The sequence below is a fragment of the Orbicella faveolata genome, unplaced genomic scaffold, assembly GCF_042242905.1.
Source record: "Orbicella faveolata isolate gen_17 unplaced genomic scaffold, um_ofav_v1 contig_14, whole genome shotgun sequence".
Taxonomy (NCBI): Eukaryota; Metazoa; Cnidaria; class Anthozoa; order Scleractinia; family Merulinidae; genus Orbicella; species Orbicella faveolata.
Window position 1 is genome coordinate 23512501 of NW_028301541.1, and position 20562 is coordinate 23533062.

General features: G+C 38.6%; 1 protein-coding gene across 2 annotated transcripts in view; it reads right to left on the bottom strand.

Annotated features, from left to right (window-relative positions):
- The window catches only part of LOC110046190 (coadhesin-like), a 13990-nt gene extending 7712 nt beyond the window's left edge, over positions 1-6278 (bottom strand). Inside the window, exons 1-8 of one of the 2 annotated variants that reach the window (XM_089287202.1) lie at positions 6207-6278; positions 5455-5538; positions 5195-5212; positions 4162-4598; positions 2477-2630; positions 1358-1534; positions 632-808; positions 1-75 (exon numbers count right to left, since the gene is read on the bottom strand). The exon at positions 1-75 is cut by the window's left edge and continues 102 nt beyond it. In XM_089287202.1, coding sequence (XP_089143328.1) covers positions 1-75; positions 632-808; positions 1358-1534; positions 2477-2630; positions 4162-4598; positions 5195-5212; positions 5455-5503 — 1087 coding nt within the window. In that variant the 5' untranslated portion in view covers positions 5504-5538; positions 6207-6278. Of the gene's footprint in view, positions 76-631; positions 809-1357; positions 1535-2476; positions 2631-4161; positions 4599-5194; positions 5213-5454; positions 5539-6162 lie in introns of both variants that reach the window. The other variant, XM_089287201.1, reaches the window with a different exon arrangement.
- Positions 6279-20562: the final 14284 nt, after the last annotated feature.

A 20562-nucleotide genomic window follows, 5' to 3' on the forward strand; every position in this document is an offset into this window, starting at 1 on the left:
GTGTCTGTCTTCCTCCTCCACACGTCACAGTACACACAGAAGTTTCCTTCCAATCAGTATAGCCACCGTCAATTGCTAAAATAGAGAAATATCTCTTAAAGAGAAAGAAAGAGAGAACTAACGGTCTTACCAAGGTGTGAAAATTCAATGATGTCGATGATAACGACAACGATGATGATGATGATGATGACGATGACGATGATGATGATGACGATGATGATGATGATGATGACGATGACGATGATGACGATGATGATGACGATGACGATGATGACGATGACGATGATGACGATGACGATGATGACGATGACGATGATGATGACGACGATGACGATGATGATGATGATGATGGCGGTGGTGATTAAAGTAATTTAAAGTAATTTAAGTAATTGTTCCAGAAAAGCCCCATTGGGGAGGTAACAATAAAGTATGTATGTATGTGGTGGTGGTGGTAGTTGTGAAGATTGTTATAACCTTGATGGTGATAATAGTATGCAAACCCATTTTTCATCTCAGTATGCAGACTGAAAATAAACTTAGAAGATCGATACAAAACGATATGTTATGGAACTATATGTTACGGCATTCACTAGTACTGCAAAGCATCGTTAGTGAAATAAGGTCAGCTTACGGCATCCCTGTTCATTGCATGAAACATCCTTTGTAGCTGGTCCTAGTCCACTGCAGTCCTTTCCACCGTTAGATGGCGGGGGATTGGTGCAGGTTCTTGTTAGTGTCTGTGTTCCTCCTCCACACGTCACAGTACACACAGAAGATGCTTTCCAATCAGTGTAGTCACCGTCAATTGCTGTTAAAGGGAAAAGGAGAAATCTTTCACTACTGCGCTCTATTTTGTTGGTTAAGTGACTTCTTTCATGAAGAACAGTAAACTAAATTAAGGTAAACGTCAGGGATTTAAGACTTCCTACAAGAGATGATGGTGATGATGTTGGTGGCTATAATTATGATGATGACGACGACACCATATCATCGTCTTTAGCAAATGTCTCGTTCAGTATTTAAGGGGTTTCTCTCATATTTGCTGCAGTTACTGGTGGTTAAGTCGTAAAGTTATAATCAATTTATAGTGTCTATATGCTCTCCAAACTAAATTCAATTCTCCAAAAATTTATTCTTGAAAGAAGATCAAACAATACCGACGTTACTATGGGCACGTTAACGTCAGGACAAGGAGCGCGCGTAAACAGAGTTTGAACGTCAATTTATTTTGGTTGGTCTCTCTAAGAATCCCTCAGGGGTCGAAGAACATTAAATTTGTACTAACTCGCTTCAGTCGATATCTCCAGACAGGTAACTGACAAAATATACAACAATAAGTGAAACAATATTAACTTACGGCATTCCTGTTCATTGCATGGAACAACCTTCTTAGCTGGTCCCAGGCCACTGCAGCCTTTTCCACCGTTAGATGGCGGGGGCTTGGTGCAGGTTCTTGTTAGTGTCTGGGTTCCTCCTCCACACGTCACAGTACACACAGAAGATTCTTTCCAATCAGTGTAGCCACCGTCAATTGCTGTTAAAGGAAAAAGGGAAAGTTTTCATTACTGCACTCTATTCTGTTGGGTTAATTGACTTGTTTTATAAAGAATCATAAATTAAGGTATCATGTCAAAGCTCTTTAATGGACCACATTTGATCGGAAATAATTGAAAATTGCATAAAATCAAGCCTTGATAGCAACATGTTTTTGAAAGTATTAGTAAACCTTGGCAAATTATATCTTGAGTTTGCTCTGAAACAAGTTAATATCGATAAATCATTATGATATTTACTAGGAAGTATGAACTCGATCCGTTACGCTGAAAACGTCGTCTTTTGTACTTGGGGAGCTCAAGCAAACCACGACGACGACGGCAGCGAGAACGTCACAAAACAAAAGATTTAATGAGTAAAACAATAGCTGTGCACGTGCGTTATAAATCTTTGTGCATTTCTTTGCCGTCCTGGGCGAGACAAGAAAGTGAAAATGACCAAGTTTCGTGTCGTCTGAGCGCGGACGACGAAGGCTAATTTTTCGTGTTTTCATTTGAAATTGAAGGCCGTCATTGCATACTTAGCTTAAGCACGTTTTTACAGCCATGGTATACTGAACAGATCTAGGCAATCGCGAATTTCGCGGGTAAAATGTAGATGCATTTTCTACTAGGCGTCGTCCTCGGCGACGACGACGACATTGCTTAAGCTCCCCAAATTAATCTTCGACTAATTCACTAAGCTCGTAACATTCTATTTACATCTACATCTCAGCCCTGCGTCATTTAAGACTTAAGACTTCCTACAAGAAACGCTTAATCCATTAGAGAATGCATAAAAAATGCAAGTCAGTTTTAATGTTCAAATCCATGTACAGTTAGGTAATCTGCAATTTCCCTCTATGAGTTATACGTAAACAGAAGCTAGCTATCTCGGTTCCACAAAACCTCAATAAGCACAACTTATAGATTATTCCACTCACCACAGGCTTTGTCTAGGATGTCTCCAATTTTGTCAAGTAGGGAATCAAAATTCTTCGTTAATATCACTTTCCCCTTCTTTCCAACGACTTTATACATGAAATCCTTGTTGATGTTGTTTCCGATTCCAACAGCGATGATTTTAACACCTCTATTCTTTTGAAATAGAACAATATGATAACTTTCAGGATTGCAAGTCAGATCCATACTCGCCTTGTCGCTTCTTAAAAGTTGAAGTGCATATGAATACAAATTAGAACTAAAGGTTATCCTTCAATCATGTTGAGGTGATTCCTTAGTACTGCATTACGCATCTCTACTGCGCACGATTTTCGCGTCATTAGCGCGCGCACATGAGCGCGTGCGCGTACAAAACGTAAAGAGATTTCCCACAAACTAAGCTCGATAGCGAAATAAATGCTCCTTTTCTCTTAAATGAACACGGTGTCCCCCACTTTTTATTTCATAATTTCAACGAGAACCATATCTTCAATAACTGAGAAAAAAATTAACAGAAATCTATGGCTACTTTTTTTGCAGTGAAATAAATACTACAGAGGGAGACATGACGGGCTCAACAGCGCATGTCCAAATTATGTTTCCTTTAAAGGATAAAAAAATGCAGGCTATTTGAAGACATTTTTTCTGGCGGTGACCCCCTCTTTTTATTACGTTTTTAATATCTCTTTGTCCTTTAACATCAGCATACCAAGTTTCATCGGAAATCTATGGCGAGTTCATTTGCTAGGGAATCACCTTAAGCATTACAGTAAGGCCATTGCCTGTATGAAGAAGAATGTAAATAATAGAGTCACGATAAAACGCAAATCATCAAGTGAATATTTTTTACCCGGTGCATTGTGTTTTTTACTCTTTTCTTGTTTTGGACATTTGTCAAAAAGACACTGATTATTTGCCACGAGAATGATTGTTAAAGCCTATCGAACATTTGAGCAAGCAGATTCAATGAAGAGCTCAGGAAAAACCAGCACCATAACGTGTTATCTTGGTTGACTATACGTCATAAACTGTTTCTTTTTACAAGAATATACTTTATAACAATATCGAGGCTAAAATTTACGAAAATTTTAGAATATTTTAAGAATGAAGCCGACGCTGAGATTTTGAAAAAAAAAACACATCATTTGTTTGTTTTGAAAAAAAAATTGTAAACACGATATAATACAATAAAAAAAACTGTATAAAAATTCTTCCTTCCCTGAGCGGCAAACTCAGCCAAAAAAAACAACAACAAAAACAGCACTAGGCGTAGGTTCGATGTCATAACATTTCTGCAAGATTTATGTATGTCATATCAGGCTGTATTGCCTGCAGTCTGGCTCAAAAATGACTTCAATGCCATCAAAGTCATGATAGAACAGATAATTTGACGTTTTGTGGGCATAGTCCACTTTTTATTCCTATAATCTAAAAATATTCAAAGAATATTTTGAGCCTAGAATCGGCAGAAGAATAAGAATATTCAGCCTGGGCCAGGAAAACAATCTTCTGGTAAAAAAAGAGAATGTTTATGGCTAGTGCTGCAATGCCTTGAGGTTGTAGTTCCGGTTGTTTTTCTCATGGTACACTAGACTGCTCATTCTCCACTATTTTACGAAAATGTTACAAAATCTTTAAGTCATTTCAAAGATAAGTCATGTTATGTTATTAAAGAACGTTCACTTACCTCCAAATTTTGCGATAGTCGTTGGAAAAGTTCTTTATCGGCGGTATTATGTCCGTAGGGTTTTCCATCCGTGAAAAGGAACAATAGATTATCGGCTTCTTTCCTGTCTCCGTTATCAGGGTTAAACAGGTCGCTCCGAGCTAATCTAAGGGCTGAGTCAGTGCGGGTGCCCACTTTTTTGGCAATGTTCTTAATCTTCCCTCTCACCAGCTCGAGTAGTTTTTCTTCGTCCTGATATTTAGTTTGCTTAAAGAGATTGTGTCGCCAGGCCGAATTAGCAAACGTGATGAGACCAAAATGATTGCCTTTGGGTTCCACGCCTATTCTCTTTATCATGGCAATAACAACTTTTCTGAACTTTGAAAGGTCATCGCGATTCAAACTCTTAGATATGTCCCCGAGAATGGCAATATCCAGCATCCGGCCAGCACAGCCTCCTAAAGAATGCATTAAGTGTTTTAAAATGTTTGTCTTTTCCAATTTGAAATAATAAGAATGATATCTACCGCTCATTTAAATGTTTAAACAAGTTGCAGAGAATTAAAAAATTAAAAAAATACTTTTTGCATTCTACCATGCTTTTAAGTCCTTTATGTCACATGGGAAAAGCGAAGCTGGAGGCTTTGAATTCATTAATTGTCATTTTCTCTTTGCCGGGAAACAATTTTTGTTTTCACTTTTTCCTCACTCTTACAATTTTCACTCTTGCAAAATTAAACATACATCGTAGCGAAATATTTCGTACTACTAATGGCTTAGTTTCTTTTAGTGAGACCGTTCAGTTCGAGTTTTATTTGCAACACTATGTCTAAATGTTATGTTTGAACATGGAATGAAAAAGGTTTTACATAATTTTCACGAAGTTGCTAAAAATTGGCAATTATGGCGCATTTGAATTGTCATTATTTTCCAGAAGTGTTTCAGCACCTAATTTCGTCTTACTTATTTTTGTATTGAGTCCTTTACTACTACACTAGACTAGATAATTTTATATACAATATTACAATCAAGTTATAGATATTTGGTGACAGACCTTGTACTTCCTGGAAGTCTGAAAAAGAGCAAAAAGAACAGCTAGAAATATAAAATGAATTCTTCATTATTGAAACGAACGAAAAGCAAACTGTTCTGACTAAGTAGTGAGACCAATGCTACGTTAGGTAGAATTGCTGTAATCCAGATATTTTTACTGAAATTCAGTTTAGCTTCGCTGTCATTTCGTGTTACCAAATAAGCAAAAGTTAATTACATTACCAATTTGCAGTTATGAGACCCACTCAAGTCAAATGTTACCTGAAGACAAGGAGAACATAAAGAGGGCCAGGAGCCACAGCAAGTACATGACGTCAAGAATTCTTCGGCGATAGATGAATAAAACTGCGTAAAAAGTCGTGGCAAGTCTGCTTTAAACGTTTAGAGTTACTCGTCCATTTTAAGAAGATAAAGTTTTATCAGAAAATAATTTAAGTTATCGGTCACCCGACTGGTCCTACGGGCTCCAACATATAGCGATAGTATTCATGCGGTTATCAAGCATTGCGTTTTACAGTAAATTGAAATGTGAAAAAAGACCGAAGGCAATGAATTTGCAGTGCAGTATTAAACAACTCCTGATTGATAAAATAACTAGCCAACATAATGTTTAAAAGAAAGATAAATTGCTTTTTTAAATTAAGATTACAACTTAGTGCTTCACATAGTATTTGCACCAATTCAGAGATGGGATCATCACAAAAGCGCTTCTCGATGAAGGAAACGAACGCCTGTAAATAACAATAACGAGAGCTGTAAAATCCCTAGTAAGTTATAAAATTTCTTCAGGGGCCAGCAGGCTGTTCAATGGATAAGAGCGGCCTTGAACACGAGCAAGTGTAAATGTGAAACGCTATTCCATGAAAAAAATTCCACATCTTCTTACATTTTTAGACAATGCTGTTCAAAATCTGGACCTAGCAAGGAATAAATTGACCAAGAAGCCAAAAATATAAGTTGACTAAATACCTTTAAACGATGATAGTTGGAGTACAAATTAAATGTTACCTCACCCTATAGTCTATGTCCGACGGCGCAACTGAGCAGCGTCGAGGAAGGCCTCTGTTTCAGTGTTGCTTGGCTCCCCATGTGCGACCCTTATTACGAGCTCAAGTAAACACCCAAATTTAATTCAAAAATCGACCTCATGCAGACTGTTTAAGTAGATCCCCATTAACTTTACTATGGCATAGAATTATGGTATTTGTGGTCGTTTTACACGTTCATTATTGTATTATGTTTTATTGTTGTGAGGAACTGGTCAATGATCGAAAGTGCTGGTTTTTCCATTTAGTTTCTTTAGAAGAAAACGTGCAATCCAAAGTTTAAAAATGTCGAAACATAAACACGATATTTTAATAATTTTTTGGACTTATAAACATGTCAGCATCATACAAAACACAACTTTCTTTGAACTTCCCGGCTGCGCGGGACTCAAACCTGTAGTATGTACAGCCTCCCAAGAGTTGGCTAAGAAGCAGCGGGTTGATACAAATAAGGTGTAATTAGATACAAACATCTTACATACATCCTTTATTGATTTTCCTCGAAGGGACTTTTTCAATTACAATAATCCTACTCTAGAAAACAAACTAGCTAATTACAGCCATAGATACCGATATTTTATTACGATAAAGAGCAGGAAAAATTGTCATAGAACAGAATTATAGTCCGTAACTTTTTCTTAGATTCCTCTATTAGTAGAATTCTCTATTAGTTTTATTGCTCAAAACCAAGTAAACGAATTTAAAAACTTCACAGAAGTAGCTACCGTTCAAACAATGTTCACCTGCAGACTCTTGTTAGACTTGTTTAATAAAAGTGGAATAATAATTGTAGTTATTACATCTCATTTAACGTTTGACATTTCATATACTCTCAATAGAAATCCATGTTGTGACAATATTCAAAGAAATTGTTTCTTAGCTTTATGGTCCGTTGGTCCATCGTTTTCTAACGGTGGTATTCTAGTAGACAAAAAATATTTACCTTTTTATGCCGCTCGACTAAGAGACAGGGAGTTGGTGCAAAAAAGGTGTAATTAATTACATACACCCTACATACATCCATTATTGATTTCCCCGAAGGGGCATTTCCAAAGACAATAATCCTACGCCGAATTCATACTAGCTAACTACAGCCACAAATACTGATATGTCATTACGATAAAAATCAGAAAAGATTATTACGAATCTAGAATAAAATCTTCACAAAGTTCCCGTTTTCATTAAGACTTCACTTGAAACAGAAACTGAGTTGATGACTTTAAGAAAACTGTGCAGCGATATTCACATACAGACCACTGATTATATTAATTTTTATCAAAAACAGCGACTCTCCCTAAAATTAAACAACATTAATTCGAAACCTGTTTACAGCTTCTTTTTTTTTTAAGACAGTTGTGGTGGTAAGTTTGCCTGTGATATGAACAGAACAAAACAGAAATTATACTCCGCTTTATACTCTTAGATTCCACCATGTTTTATCGAAAAGCAATTAATTCCAATTTTAATGGTCCGTTGGTCTATCGCTTTTAAACCGCGGTGTTCTAGTTACACGGCAGACAATATTTACCTTTTTATGCCGCTCGACTAAGAGGCAGGGAGTTGGTGCAAACAAGGTGTAATTAATTACATACATCCAACATATATTCTTTGTTGATTTCCCTAAAGCAGCTTTATCAAAGACAATACTCTTACACCAGAATTCAAACTAGCTAATTACAGCTACATATACCGATATTTCATTACGATAATAATCAGGAAAAATTGTCACGAATCTAGAATGAAATCTTCATGAAGTTCCCGTTTTAAACTTCACTTAAGCGTACTCCAAATGACCATCATTCGCCCTACGGTCGGACATTTTGACGCAATCCCCAGTAAAGTATATTAAGCAAAAAGTATAAGTGTAGATTACGAAGTTGTATTTGTAAAAATCAAAAATTTTAATGTTTTCCGAATATAGCGCCCATTTCCCAAAGTAGGTTCACTAATCAAGTCCATTTCTGATCAGATTTGAGCGGGAGGACGCGATCAACATCACCACGTCTTCTTGATATCTTTCTTTATAAATCCGTGTCGGGAAATTTTGATTACTTGTCTAGTTTGTTTTTGACACCCAGTTAAACTTTGTAAGTTGATAAATCAATCATTCCCTTCACTAAAATAGTCATAACTATTGAAAGAAGCAAAACACAGACATTCGCCGAAATGGTTTTTTGTATGATTATCGGGAAACATTCTCAAACTTGCCGTAAACGAACTCAAAATATGCGCTTCATTCGCTGATATTTCGTTTCAAGATAAGATGGAAATTTACTTTGGGTAGCTTTGAATTCGAAAACTTTTGAATCTGAAGAGTTTTTTGTATAAAACGATTTTCACTTTAATCCGGTTATTTTCGCCTGCAATCTTTTGAGTTTGCGGTAGAGCCAAAATGACGGATCTAACAATATAGGGTGCTTTCTATTATGCCAGAAGGCCGAAACAGTACTGTCTGCAGTTAGTTATATTCCAATTTGGATATATATTCCAATTAGGATATATATATTGTAATTTGGACTTAAATAAGGAAATTCGACATATATATATATATATATAAAAAACGGTTATAAAATGCCTCAAGCCAACAAAGAATGCCACTGCGTCAGGAGGATCAATGAAGATTCACAGTCCAAGCCTCACCGCAAAAATGAATTTAAAAACGTTTGATAAAGCAAGGACGGACAACTTCTGACGGTAAAAAAAGTTTAACATTTAAAAATTTAATAGAAAAACGTTTCGGTCTTAGACCTTCATCAGTTACAAGAGAAAAAGGACGAAAACTAAGTTTAAATACGGTTACAGTGTGGGAGATTACGTAACGAAATGAAAAATACAATATTGTGCTATTAATACAACGTGATTAATACAATTCTTCCTGTATTGTATTAATCACGTTGTATTAATAGCACAATATTGTATTTTTCATTTCGTTACGTAATCTCCCACACTGTAACCGTATTTAAACTTAGTTTTCGTCCTTTTTCTCTCGTAACTGATGAAGGTCTAAGACCGAAACGTTTTTCTATTAAATTTTTAACTTTTTAACTTTTTTTACCGTCAGAAGTTGTCCGTCCTTGCTTTATCAAACGTTTATATATATATATATATATATATATATATATATATATATATATATATATATATATATATATAACAAGTTAAGATGCTTCGAGCCAACAGGGATGCCACGCGCCAGAAGGATCCAAAAGGATTCGTAGTCCAAACCTCGAGTAATGAAATTTGTAGGCAATTGTGGAAAACGAGGACGGACAACTTCGAGCGAAAAAAAAATATATATACAGTAAAAAGTCTAAGAAATCTAAAAAAAAGTTTAAAAATTTAATAAATTTTTAAACTTTTTTTTAGATTTCTTAGACTTTTTACTGTATATATATATTTTTTTCGCTCGAAGTTGTCCGTCCTCGTTTTCCACAATTGCCTATATATATATATATATATATATATATATATATATATATATCACTTTTCAACATTTTGATCCTGTTTGACAAGCATAGATACGACTAGCGCGCGCGCTGTTGTAATGGAGTTTATATAGCGACAATTCCTTGAACACAGATGAAGGGGAAAGTTACCTTCGATCGAAGCAACCTCGTCCCCAGGGACTCTAATCTTCCCCTCTCCCTGAAGCGAAAAAAGGGCGGAAAGATGAGAGTCCCTGGGCACGAGATTGGTTTATTGTCATTTTCTTAGAGCTCCGAGCAGGCTCCCAGCACTTTCCGTAATTTCAGTTAAAAACACTAGAAGATCGCGCCCATATTAAAAATACAAAATGGCCGCCACAAAACAAATCAAAGGAGACCTATGGCCAAACTCGTGGATTAGGTAATCTAGAGATGAAACATATTGGTGAACTTGCAATTATTATTAAATGCTGTTAAAACAAGCCGGGTTTGTACCATGCAAGGTCGCACTTAACTCACCAAGTGTAGGCTTTTTTGTGGGCTTTTTTTTTGCACACATATCACAAAGACATACGTCCAGAATAGCCCCCCCTACCCTCACACCCAGATCTTGATGTTGATCTGCCTGCTGGAAAAATTTGCATGTATTCAAGTCGTACGAGCTCACAAACGTTTTTCATTGCATTTCATTCAAGGTTATAGGTAAGGTTTCTTATGAGACAGCACTTCTTTTCCAATGTGGAACTGCTTGTCTCTATATATATTGCACGTAATATACATCAAAATAAGTAGACTCTTTTGAAGTATTTTCAGTGTTGATTCGACAAATCTGTCGACCATAAAGACGTGTTCCAACAATAATAATAATAACAGCTTTATTGAAGTGTCAATGTATTTAGTTTTAACTAATAACTGGGGACAAGCTCACAGGGGGTTTCTTTCCCTTTGTTATCTTTTCAATCAGGAAGCAAAAGTGTAAACAAAAAAATAAAGACAGGGTAAAAATCATTTAAGCTTATCAAAATCAAGTATTTGGGAGTTTCTTTCCAAGTTTATGTGCATTTCACATCCCACTTAGAGTTCAGATCAATGTACTAAAATAAACAAGACAAGTACAGAGAACACAACTTTAATCTAAACTTAACTCGATGCCGGTTGAACATGGACAACTCAACATTAAAACTTAAGTGTTTAAACTGCAAAGCGGTGAACGAAGGTCCTGCTTGATTGAACGTTGGATCTCACAGCAGATCTAATCAACCAAACTGGAAAAGTAAAACGATAATACGTCACTACTGCAAGGCTGACACAACGTCATAGAGTTAAAACAATATTTCGGCTGGCCTCAGGTTTAGACGTTACTAAATTATAAAATGAAATTACAATATTATACAATGGTACCGATGTTTGTCTTGTATTCAATAGCTGTTTCGTTCATTAAAGGTTGTTCGTTTAGCTCATATAAGCTCATTAAGGTCGAGGAATAAGACACATTCTCATCAAAGTTTACCACATTAGCTTTTCGGGTCACTTTCCAGCAAACAAATGCACATCTCCTGGTCATTTTGAACGCCTGGACGACTCAAATGCTCCTGAAATTCTGCCTTCAAGTTGGCCATAGTATTAATTCGAACATTCGAAGTCAACTTCACTTCAATTTAGCGAAACACCTAATACTAATGGTCGTGTAAAAGCTACCAAATCATCAATATTCGGGCTGGATCGATGCACGCATCGAGTAGTAGGCTCGCACTGATTGCGGGCCACTGATTGCACGGTTGCTATTCCAATATGGCGTCGGGCTCGGTTACTATTCCAATATGGCATCGGGCGCGGTTACTATTCCAGCATGGCGTCGGACTCGGGCGCTCTCGTTCGGGCCGACAAATTACGAGCAGTGTCTACACCTGAGTGAGTGAGTGAGTGAGTGAGTGATACATTTGCATATCGGAGTCCCCGCAACAAACACATTTCTACGTTTCGCGTATCCACGAGTTTAAAAACGAGAGATAAACGTAGGTTAATCTCTTTTACCCATATTCTAAACGGATGTGAGGATTACCTGTGTGGATGTCAAGTACTAAAATTCTCACCTAAGTCTTCATCTCTCACTGTTACAAGACCATCTTTTCAACGGGTGAAAAAGAGGGTAATGTCAAACATCGGCCATCCTAGTCTAATATGGCCGCCATCTTCAAACGAAGTCCAGCATCTCAAGTCCTATAACGTTTTCCTTAGTACCTTGCTAGTTTTTGTCTGTGAATCAAGACAGTCTTCTCTCACCTGGAACTTCATCTCTCGATATCCCAGCCCTTTCACCAGTTAAAACGAGCATGATGTCAAACAACAGCCACCTTAATCTAATAAGAGCACCATCTTAAAACGAAGTGCAATTTTTCTGGTCTAATGATTTTTTATGTAGTAGCTTGGTAGTTTTTCTGTGCATATAAAGATATAACACGATGTCAAACATCGGCCATGTAAGTGTAATATGGCGGCCATCTTAAAGCAAAGTCCAACATCTCAGGTGCAATAAGGTTTTTCTTAGTACCTTGTTACTTTTGTCTTTAAACCAAGACAGTGTCCTCTCACCTGGAACTTCATCTCTCGATATTAGAATCCCATCTCTTTCACCAGTTAAAAAGAGCATCATATCAAACAACAGCCATCTTAATCTAATAGACTAGGCTACGCGCAGCATGATTTTAACTGACTTTGGGTCGATTTCCAGGATTTTGGCCGATATTTTCGAGTCCCAGGGACTATAAACTAATTCAAGAGGACTTTGGTTTTCAGTTAAATGGACAGAGGAAAAAGTTTCTGAACGCTTGGTTATGAGCAGTCTGGCCGAAATTTAGCCACTTCGTGACTAGAAAGTCGCCGAGAGCGGACTATGCGCAGCGTGATTTTGACCAACTTTAAGTCGATTCCTAGGAACTTGGGCGATATTTCCGAGTCCCAGAGACTCTAAACTACTTTGAGAAGACTTTGGTTTTCAGTGAATTGGACAGAGGGAAACTTTTGGAACGCTTGGTTATGAGCAGTCTGGCCGAAATATAGCCACTTAGTGACTAGAAAGTCGCCGCGACTGGGCTACGTGCAGCGTGATTTTTACCAATTTTGGGTCCATTTCCAGGAACTTGCGCGATATTTCCGAGTCTTACGCACTCTAAACGAATTCGAGAAGACTTCTTAGTGACTAAGTAAGTTAAAGAGGGGCTATATTTCGGCCACACTGGACATAACCAAGCGTTCAAAAATTTTTTCTCTGTCCATTTAACTGAAAACCAAAGTCTTCTTGATTTAGTTCAGAGTCCCTGGGACTCGGAAATATTGCCCAAGCTCCTGGAAATCCACCCAACGTTGATCAAAATTACGCTTCGCGTAGCCCGGTCTCGGCGACTTTCTAGTCACTAAGTGCCTATATTTCGGTCAGACTGCTCATAACCAAGCGTTCAAAAATTTTTCCTCTGTCCCTTTTACTGAAAACCAAAGTCTTCTCGAATTAGTTTAGAGTCCCTGAGACTCAGAAATATCGCCCCAGTTAATAGAAATCGACCTAAAGGCGGTCAAAATTACGCTGCGCGTAGCCCGTTCTCGGCGACTTTCTAGCCACTGAGTAAATTAGAGAGGGGCTATATTTCGGCCAGACTGCTCAAACCCAAGCGTTAAAAAATTTTTCCTTTCTTCATTTCACTGAAAAGCAGAGTCTTCTCGAATTAGTGTAGAGTCCCTGGAGCTCTTAAATATCGCCCAAAATACTGGAAATCGACCCAAAGCTGGTCAAAATCACGCTGCGCGTAGCCTGGTCTCGGCGACTTTGAGCACTGTCCAAATCGATAGATTTCCACAAGAGAAATACACGTGTGTAGATTTGCGGGAGGGCTAAAAGTAATATCTTTAAAAAGTTAGGTAAGCACTGGTTGGGATCCCCACACCTAAAACGCGAGTGTGGCGCATCTCCAGACGCGCGAGAACTTTCGAGAGAAAAGAAAGTTGATATAGGCGAGAATCTCCAACTTAAGAACTGTCCAAATCGATAGACTTCCACAAGTGAAATACGTTTGTGTAGATTTGGGGAAGGGCCAAAACTAGCATTTTTAAAGAGCCCGGAACCATAGTTTGGGATCTCCAAACCAAAAAGGCGAGTTTGCGCATCGCTAAACGCGCGAAACACGAGAGTAAAAAAAAAAGGTATAAATGGGCGAGAATCTTTAACCCAGGCATTGTCCAAAGCGACAGACTTCCACAAGTGAAATACACGTGTGCAGATTTAAGAAAGGGCCAAATCTAGCATCTTTTAAAAGTTCAGTAAACATAGTATAGGATTCCGAAACAAAAACCGCGAGTGTGGCGCCTCTCTAAACGCGCGAGAACTTACGAGAGAAAAGAAAGTTGACATAGGCGAGAATTCTTTCCCAAGCACTATCCAAATCAATAGACTTCCACAAGTCAAAGACAAGGGTGTACATTTGGGGGAGGGCTAAAAGTAGCACCTTTAAAATGTTAGATAAGCATTGGTTGGGATCCCTGCACATAAAATGCGAGTGTGGCGCATCTCTAAACGCGCGAGAACTTACAAGAAAAATGAAAGTTGAAATAGTCGAAAATCTCTTACCCAAGCACTGTGCAAATAGATAGTTTTCCACAAGTGCAATACACGTGTGTAGATTTGGGGGAGGGCTAAAAGTAGAATCTTTAAAATGTTAGGTAAGCATTGGTTAAGATCCCGCCACCTAAAACGCGAGTGTGGAGCATCTCTAAACGCGCGAGAACTTACCAGAAAAAAGAAAGTTGATATGGGCGACAATGTCCATCCAAAACACTGTGCAAATCGATAGTTCTTTCCAAGTAAAATACACGTGTGTAGATTTGGGGGAGGGCTAAAAGCAGCATCCTTAAAAAGTTAGGTAAGCATCGGTTGGGATCCCTGCACCTAAAACGCGAGTGTGGAGCATCTCTAAGCGCGCGAGAACTTACGAGAGAAAAGAAAGTTGATATGGGCGAGAATCGTTTCCCCAAGCGCTGTGCAAATCGATAGTTTTCCACAGGTGAAATACACTTGTGTAGATTTCGGGCAGGGCTAAAAGCAACATCTTTAAAAAGCTAGGTAAGCATTAGCTGGGATCCCTGCACCTAAAACGCGAGTGTGGCGCATACCTAAACGCGTGAGACCTTACGAGAGAGAAGAAAGATGATAGGGGCGAGAATCTCTCAACCAAGCACTGTCCAAATCGATAGCCTTCCACAAGTGAAATAAACGTTGGAGATTTCGAAGAGGGCTAAAACTAGCATCCTTAAAAAGTTAGCTAAGCATTGGTTGCGCCCCGAAACATGTGATGTGGCAACGCGTGTTTCGGGGCGCAAGTGAGTTCAAAGTACGGAACTTGATATAGTGCACGGGTCATTTTGCAATTTATGTGCGTTGGCTGTTGGGCTGGCGTTACATATCTTCGCTACACAGTGCTGACGAGCCCCAAGAAGGGCGAAACAGCTGTCCACTGTTGCGATCCTACTTTACCGGTTCTTGTCATGTTGGTGTCTCGAAACGTTTTTCACGTAGTATCAGCCTTGCAGTTTATTGCTTGTCTTCATACATTTTTTGGCTGATCAGATCTCTTGTAGATCCTACGTTGGCAGCGTTTATCGTATGCGGTCCCTTGCAGTTTATGGTTTCTCATTTATGTATTTTCGGACCGTAGGTCTATTTAGATCCGATACGCTGCGTTTTTTAAGCATGGTACTGGCCATGCGGTTGAATGTTTAAATGTTTAGGCTGGCCTTGTCCAGCCACATTTATTCTTTTGTTTTTCGAGACACCAATCTTGACACTTTGTCTCCTTGCGCCCCGAAACATGTGATGTGGCAACGCGTGTTTCGAGGCGCAAGTGAGTTCAAAGTACGAAACTTGATATAGTGCACGGGTCATTTTGCAATTTATGTGCGTTGGCTGTTGGGCTGGCGTTACATATCTTCGCTACACAGTGCTGACGAGCCCCAAGAAGGGCGAAACAGCTGTCCACTGTTGCGATCCTACTTTATCGGTTCTTGTCATGTTGGTGTCTCGAAACGTTTTTCACGTAGTATCAGCCTTGCAGTTTATTGCTTGTCTTCATATTTTAAGAAATTACGTAAGCATTGGTTGGGATCCCTGCACTTAATACGCACGTGTGGTGAATCTCGAAACGCGCGAGAACTTACAAGAGCAAACAAAGTTAATAGCGGCGACAATCTCTCACCCAAGCATTGTCCAAATCGATAGACTTCCACAAGTGAGATAAAGGTTGGAGATTTGGAAGAGGGCTAAAACTAGCATCTTTAAAAAGTTAAGTAACCATTGGTTTGGATCCTGGCACCAAAAACGCGTGTGTGGCGCATGTCTAAACGCGAAAGTATTTACGAGAGAAAAGAAAGTTGATATGGGCGAGAATGTTCAACCCAAACACTGTGCGAATCGATAGTTTTTTACAAATGAAATACACGTGTGTAGATTTGGGGGAGGGCTAAAAGTAGCATCTTTAAAAAGTTAGGTAAGCAGTGGTTGGGATCCCGGCACTTGAAAAGCGAGTGTGGCGCATCTTTTAACGCGCAAAAACTTAGGAGAGCAAAGAAAGTTCATACGGGCGAGAATCTGTCCCCCAAGCACTCTTCACATCGATAGTTTTCCACAAGTGAAATACACGTGTGTAGATTTGGGGGAGGGCTAAAAGTAGCATCTTTAAAAAGATAGGTAAGCATTGGCTGAGATCCTGGCACCTAAAACGCGGGTGTGGCGCATCTCTAAACGCTACAGTACTCACGAGAGAAAAGAAAGTTGAGATGGGCGAGAATGTTCAACCCAAGAACTGTGCAAATCGATAGTTTTCCACAAGTGAAATACACTTGTGTAGATTTGGGGGAGGGCTAAAAGTAGCATCTTTAAAAAGTTAGGTAGCCATAGGTTGGGATCCCAGCACCTAAAACGCGAGTATGGCGCATTTCTTAGCGCGCGAGAACTTACGAGAGATAAGAAAGTTGATATGGGCGAGAATCTCTCACCCAAGCAATCTTCAAATCGAAAGACTTCCACAAGTGAAATACACGTGTGTAGATTTAGGGGAAGGCTGAAAGTAGCATCTTTAAAAAGTTAGGTAGGCATTGCTTGGGATCCCGGCACATAAAACGTGATTGTGGTGCATCTCTGAGCGCGCGAGAACTTACGAGAGAAAAGAAAGTTGATATGGGCGAGAATCTCTCGCCCCATGAGGGGACGCAAACGACTTCTACTTTAAGTATCTCTTCCTGGTGTTTTTGTTTTTGGTTTTTGGTTTTTTAATTCTAGGAGAACAGGGCTGTATTCCTTTAAGGCTGTTGGTGCAATTCGTCAAAACACTCAGTTCTTATAAATCGTTTTGAAATTCTTCGTTCGGGTTCAAATTTATGTTGCAGGCACATGGGTGACCTTAATGACCTTGTTTTGTTCAGATTATTGGCGTCGGTGGAGTCCGCCATCATTTGAAAGTATCGGGAATGACTCGAACGCACTATTTACTTTAAAAGCACTATTAATATCGTGACTTCATTTTAAAGCTTGTCTCATATACCATCGGCCCTTTCTGGTTTATTTTTTATTTAATATCATCGGCATGTCACTGAAACAGATTATGACGCCTTCCTTGGCCGCAAGTTGAAGAACCCTAGTGAGAGTATGTAAGGAATGCTAGGAAAATTTCCTACCATTTCTCTGCGGTACTTACAGTAGAAGCCCCGTTCCCCGGGGAGGGGGGGTGCTTTGGGAATTTCTTGGTGGGGATGTGCCGCTGGCAGTCCACCCCCTCGGGCCCCGTTCGTCCCGTCATGAGCCATCTTAATCTATTATGTCTACCATTTTGAAAGGAAGACCAACTTCTTCTGTCTAATAACTTTTTATGTAGTAGCTTTGTAGTTTTTCTGTGGATATCAAGATATAACACTATCACCTAAAACTTCATCTCTCGATGGTAGACTTCCATCTCTTCAACGGGTGAAAAAGAGAATGATATCAAACATCGGCCATGTTAGTGTAATATGGCGGCCATCTTGAAGCAACGTCTAACACCTCAGGTGCAATAAGGTTTCTCTTAGTACCTTGTTACTTTTGTCTTTAAATCAAGACAGTGTCCTCCCACCTGGAACTTCATCTCTCGATGTTAGAATCCCATCTTTTTCACCAGTTAAAAAGAGCATCATATAAATTAACAGCCATCTTAATCTAATATGGCTGCCATTTTAAAACAAAGTGCAACTTTCCTGGTCTAAAACTTCTTATTTAGTAGCTTGGTAGTTTTTCTGTGGATATCAAGATATAAAACTGTTATAAAAACCCTTAGCCTTCTTTTTGGCGGCATTTTGTTTCTCGTTATCGAGGCAGCGAACACCTTGTTAACCATTCCGTCACATGATGTTCCAGCGAGTTATCGTCGTGTGTAAACGGTTGGGAATTCGAATATCCTTTCACTGCAAACGCCTACTAATCCGAATACCGTAAACTTGATGAATCCGGAAACATTTACGAGTCCGTAATAATCTCGTCCAGTGTGAACTTAGTGTTAGAGATAATTTACGGAAAGAAACGTTTTTTGTTTATAATTTTGTTAGGAATCACTACTTTCCGGAGCACTTTTTTAAATGAAAGCTCTCAATAAGATCTATCTGAAAAAGCTAAAAATAATTTTGTTTGAAAAAAATGGTCAATTTTTGTGTATATACTGATACCTTGAAAACGGAAAGTAAGTTATCATGATGACTCTATATACCTCCATATACTAACTATTCCTTAAATTTATTTTTCTCAAAAACAGCAGCTCGCCTCACAATTGCATAAAATCTCCTGTCTCTAGTTTTGTTAATATTCTTATGACAGTTCAGGCGATTGTATAACAGTGGTAGGAACAGAGCAGACTGGTGTTTTCTGACGCAATTTAATCAAAGGAAGGAGATCACTCTTGAAGTAAAACTGAATAACAAAAATGTTACGATAAAAAAGAGAGAACAATTATCTTCGTGTTCCCACTTAACGGGTTGTGGGTTTGATAACACTTCGGTACGATATATAACCAACATTACAAGGTTCTTATATTACAATGATGTTTGCTTTTCTCTGCAACTGGAAAATTGCAAGACCTTGTAACTGAAATTAAGAACGGCAATCGTGTGATGCTCCAAAAATATACACATGACGGCCACACCTTGATTTAAAGGGAACGTTTCTCCGCCATGCAGTAGAGTTGAAGAACAAATTCTGCTTAAAATACGTAATACCTTGCGCAATCCCTGTGATATTTTCATTTCACAAATCAACAATTATCAGTGCGACATAATAATTTCGTTTATTAAAGACACAAGATAGAATCAATAACCAGTTTTATTGTCAGTATTTATCTTTTAATTCGTCTTGTTTCGCCAACGGAGCATACAACTTATGTAATTTAATAGCACCGAGAAAAACAGGAATGTGGGGAGATTCAAAAACTCCATGTATTAGAGAAAGAAAAAGAAATTCAATTATCTGGTCTTAAACACAACTCCAATTTTAAATGCTTTTGGAAATTTAGGACCTTGGTGGCTTTCGGAGACACAGAAATAGCTTCAGGCGATGTTTAGGGTGTGTATCTAAGTCAGTAGAATACTCCAAAAATATGCACATATTAGTATCACCCAACTAGTGAACTAATGCAAATCCTGCATTTTGATTGGCTACGCTACTAGGGGACTATTAGTAATAGTCATCGAGTAGCGAAATTGGCGCTATCGATCGTGACGCTTTCTTTCGTTTTATTCCCAAATAAATATTTCTTCAACTTGCATTTGCTAACTTTATTATTACCTTTTCTGTCCGACTAGTTGGGTGATACTAAAACAATTAGACCCCTCGCCCTCAAGGGCCACGGGTCAATAGCCCATTCGGCTTCGCCTCATGGGCTATTGACCCGTAGCCCTTGCGGGCTACAGGTCTAATTGTTAAATAGTCCTTAGCTGTTAGCCAGAGACTGAGCAAGGTAACACGGTCAGAGAAGAAGAGAATTCCACAGTGTGTCACTAACTGTTTTATTAATTTCTTGCAGTTTTTAAGAGACAAAAAATTAGAGACTCACTTACTACGTATAGCATTTCCTTATGGCGTGGTTAAGGCGAGATGTCTTGGAGCTCTAGAAAACGTTTCTAAAAATAATTACACCCGAGGGAAAATCGGACGTTTATGGCTTCTCGCTTTGCCTCCCAAACATAAAGGAAAATCCGCTTTTTTATGTCTTAGAATATCACTCAACGAAGTATACCGCCAGCTGCGATAATTCTATTCATCAAATTGTTGCTTGTCGTGTTTCCAAAACTCGGAATGTTAATGGTCGCGCTTCGATGAAAGTAAGAATTGCAATCATTTGAACCAAAACCATTAATTTTGTCCCAAAAACTACATATGGAAACCTCATCGAGTCCAGAGATCGAACACAGAAGTTTTAGTAAAGCTGAAATTTCGATGAGCTTTAGAGTTCCTGACACATTTTTGTAGTTTCATGGTCTTGTTGACAATTTTCATTTGTTTCCACTTATTGCGGGGGCATCCCGGCCCGGTAAACACAATTCCCCTGCCTGTTGATAGCAAGTGATGTCCTAATTTTCTCTATCGCTTTTATCGCAATGTGAGTGAAATCTTGATTAAAGACAAAAATTAAATCAGTATGCTGCTAAAGCTAACCAACCGAATGAAAAACCGGCGAAACGTTTCTAACAGTAATCACTCGCGATGGAAAATTGTCCATTTATACAGCTTGCAGAGTTTAATTTCACAGCTACTTAAGCTGTGTATATAATTGCGATGATCAAATATGTCTTCATATCCTTCTTCGCAGTTCAAATATATAATCTTTCATATATTCACT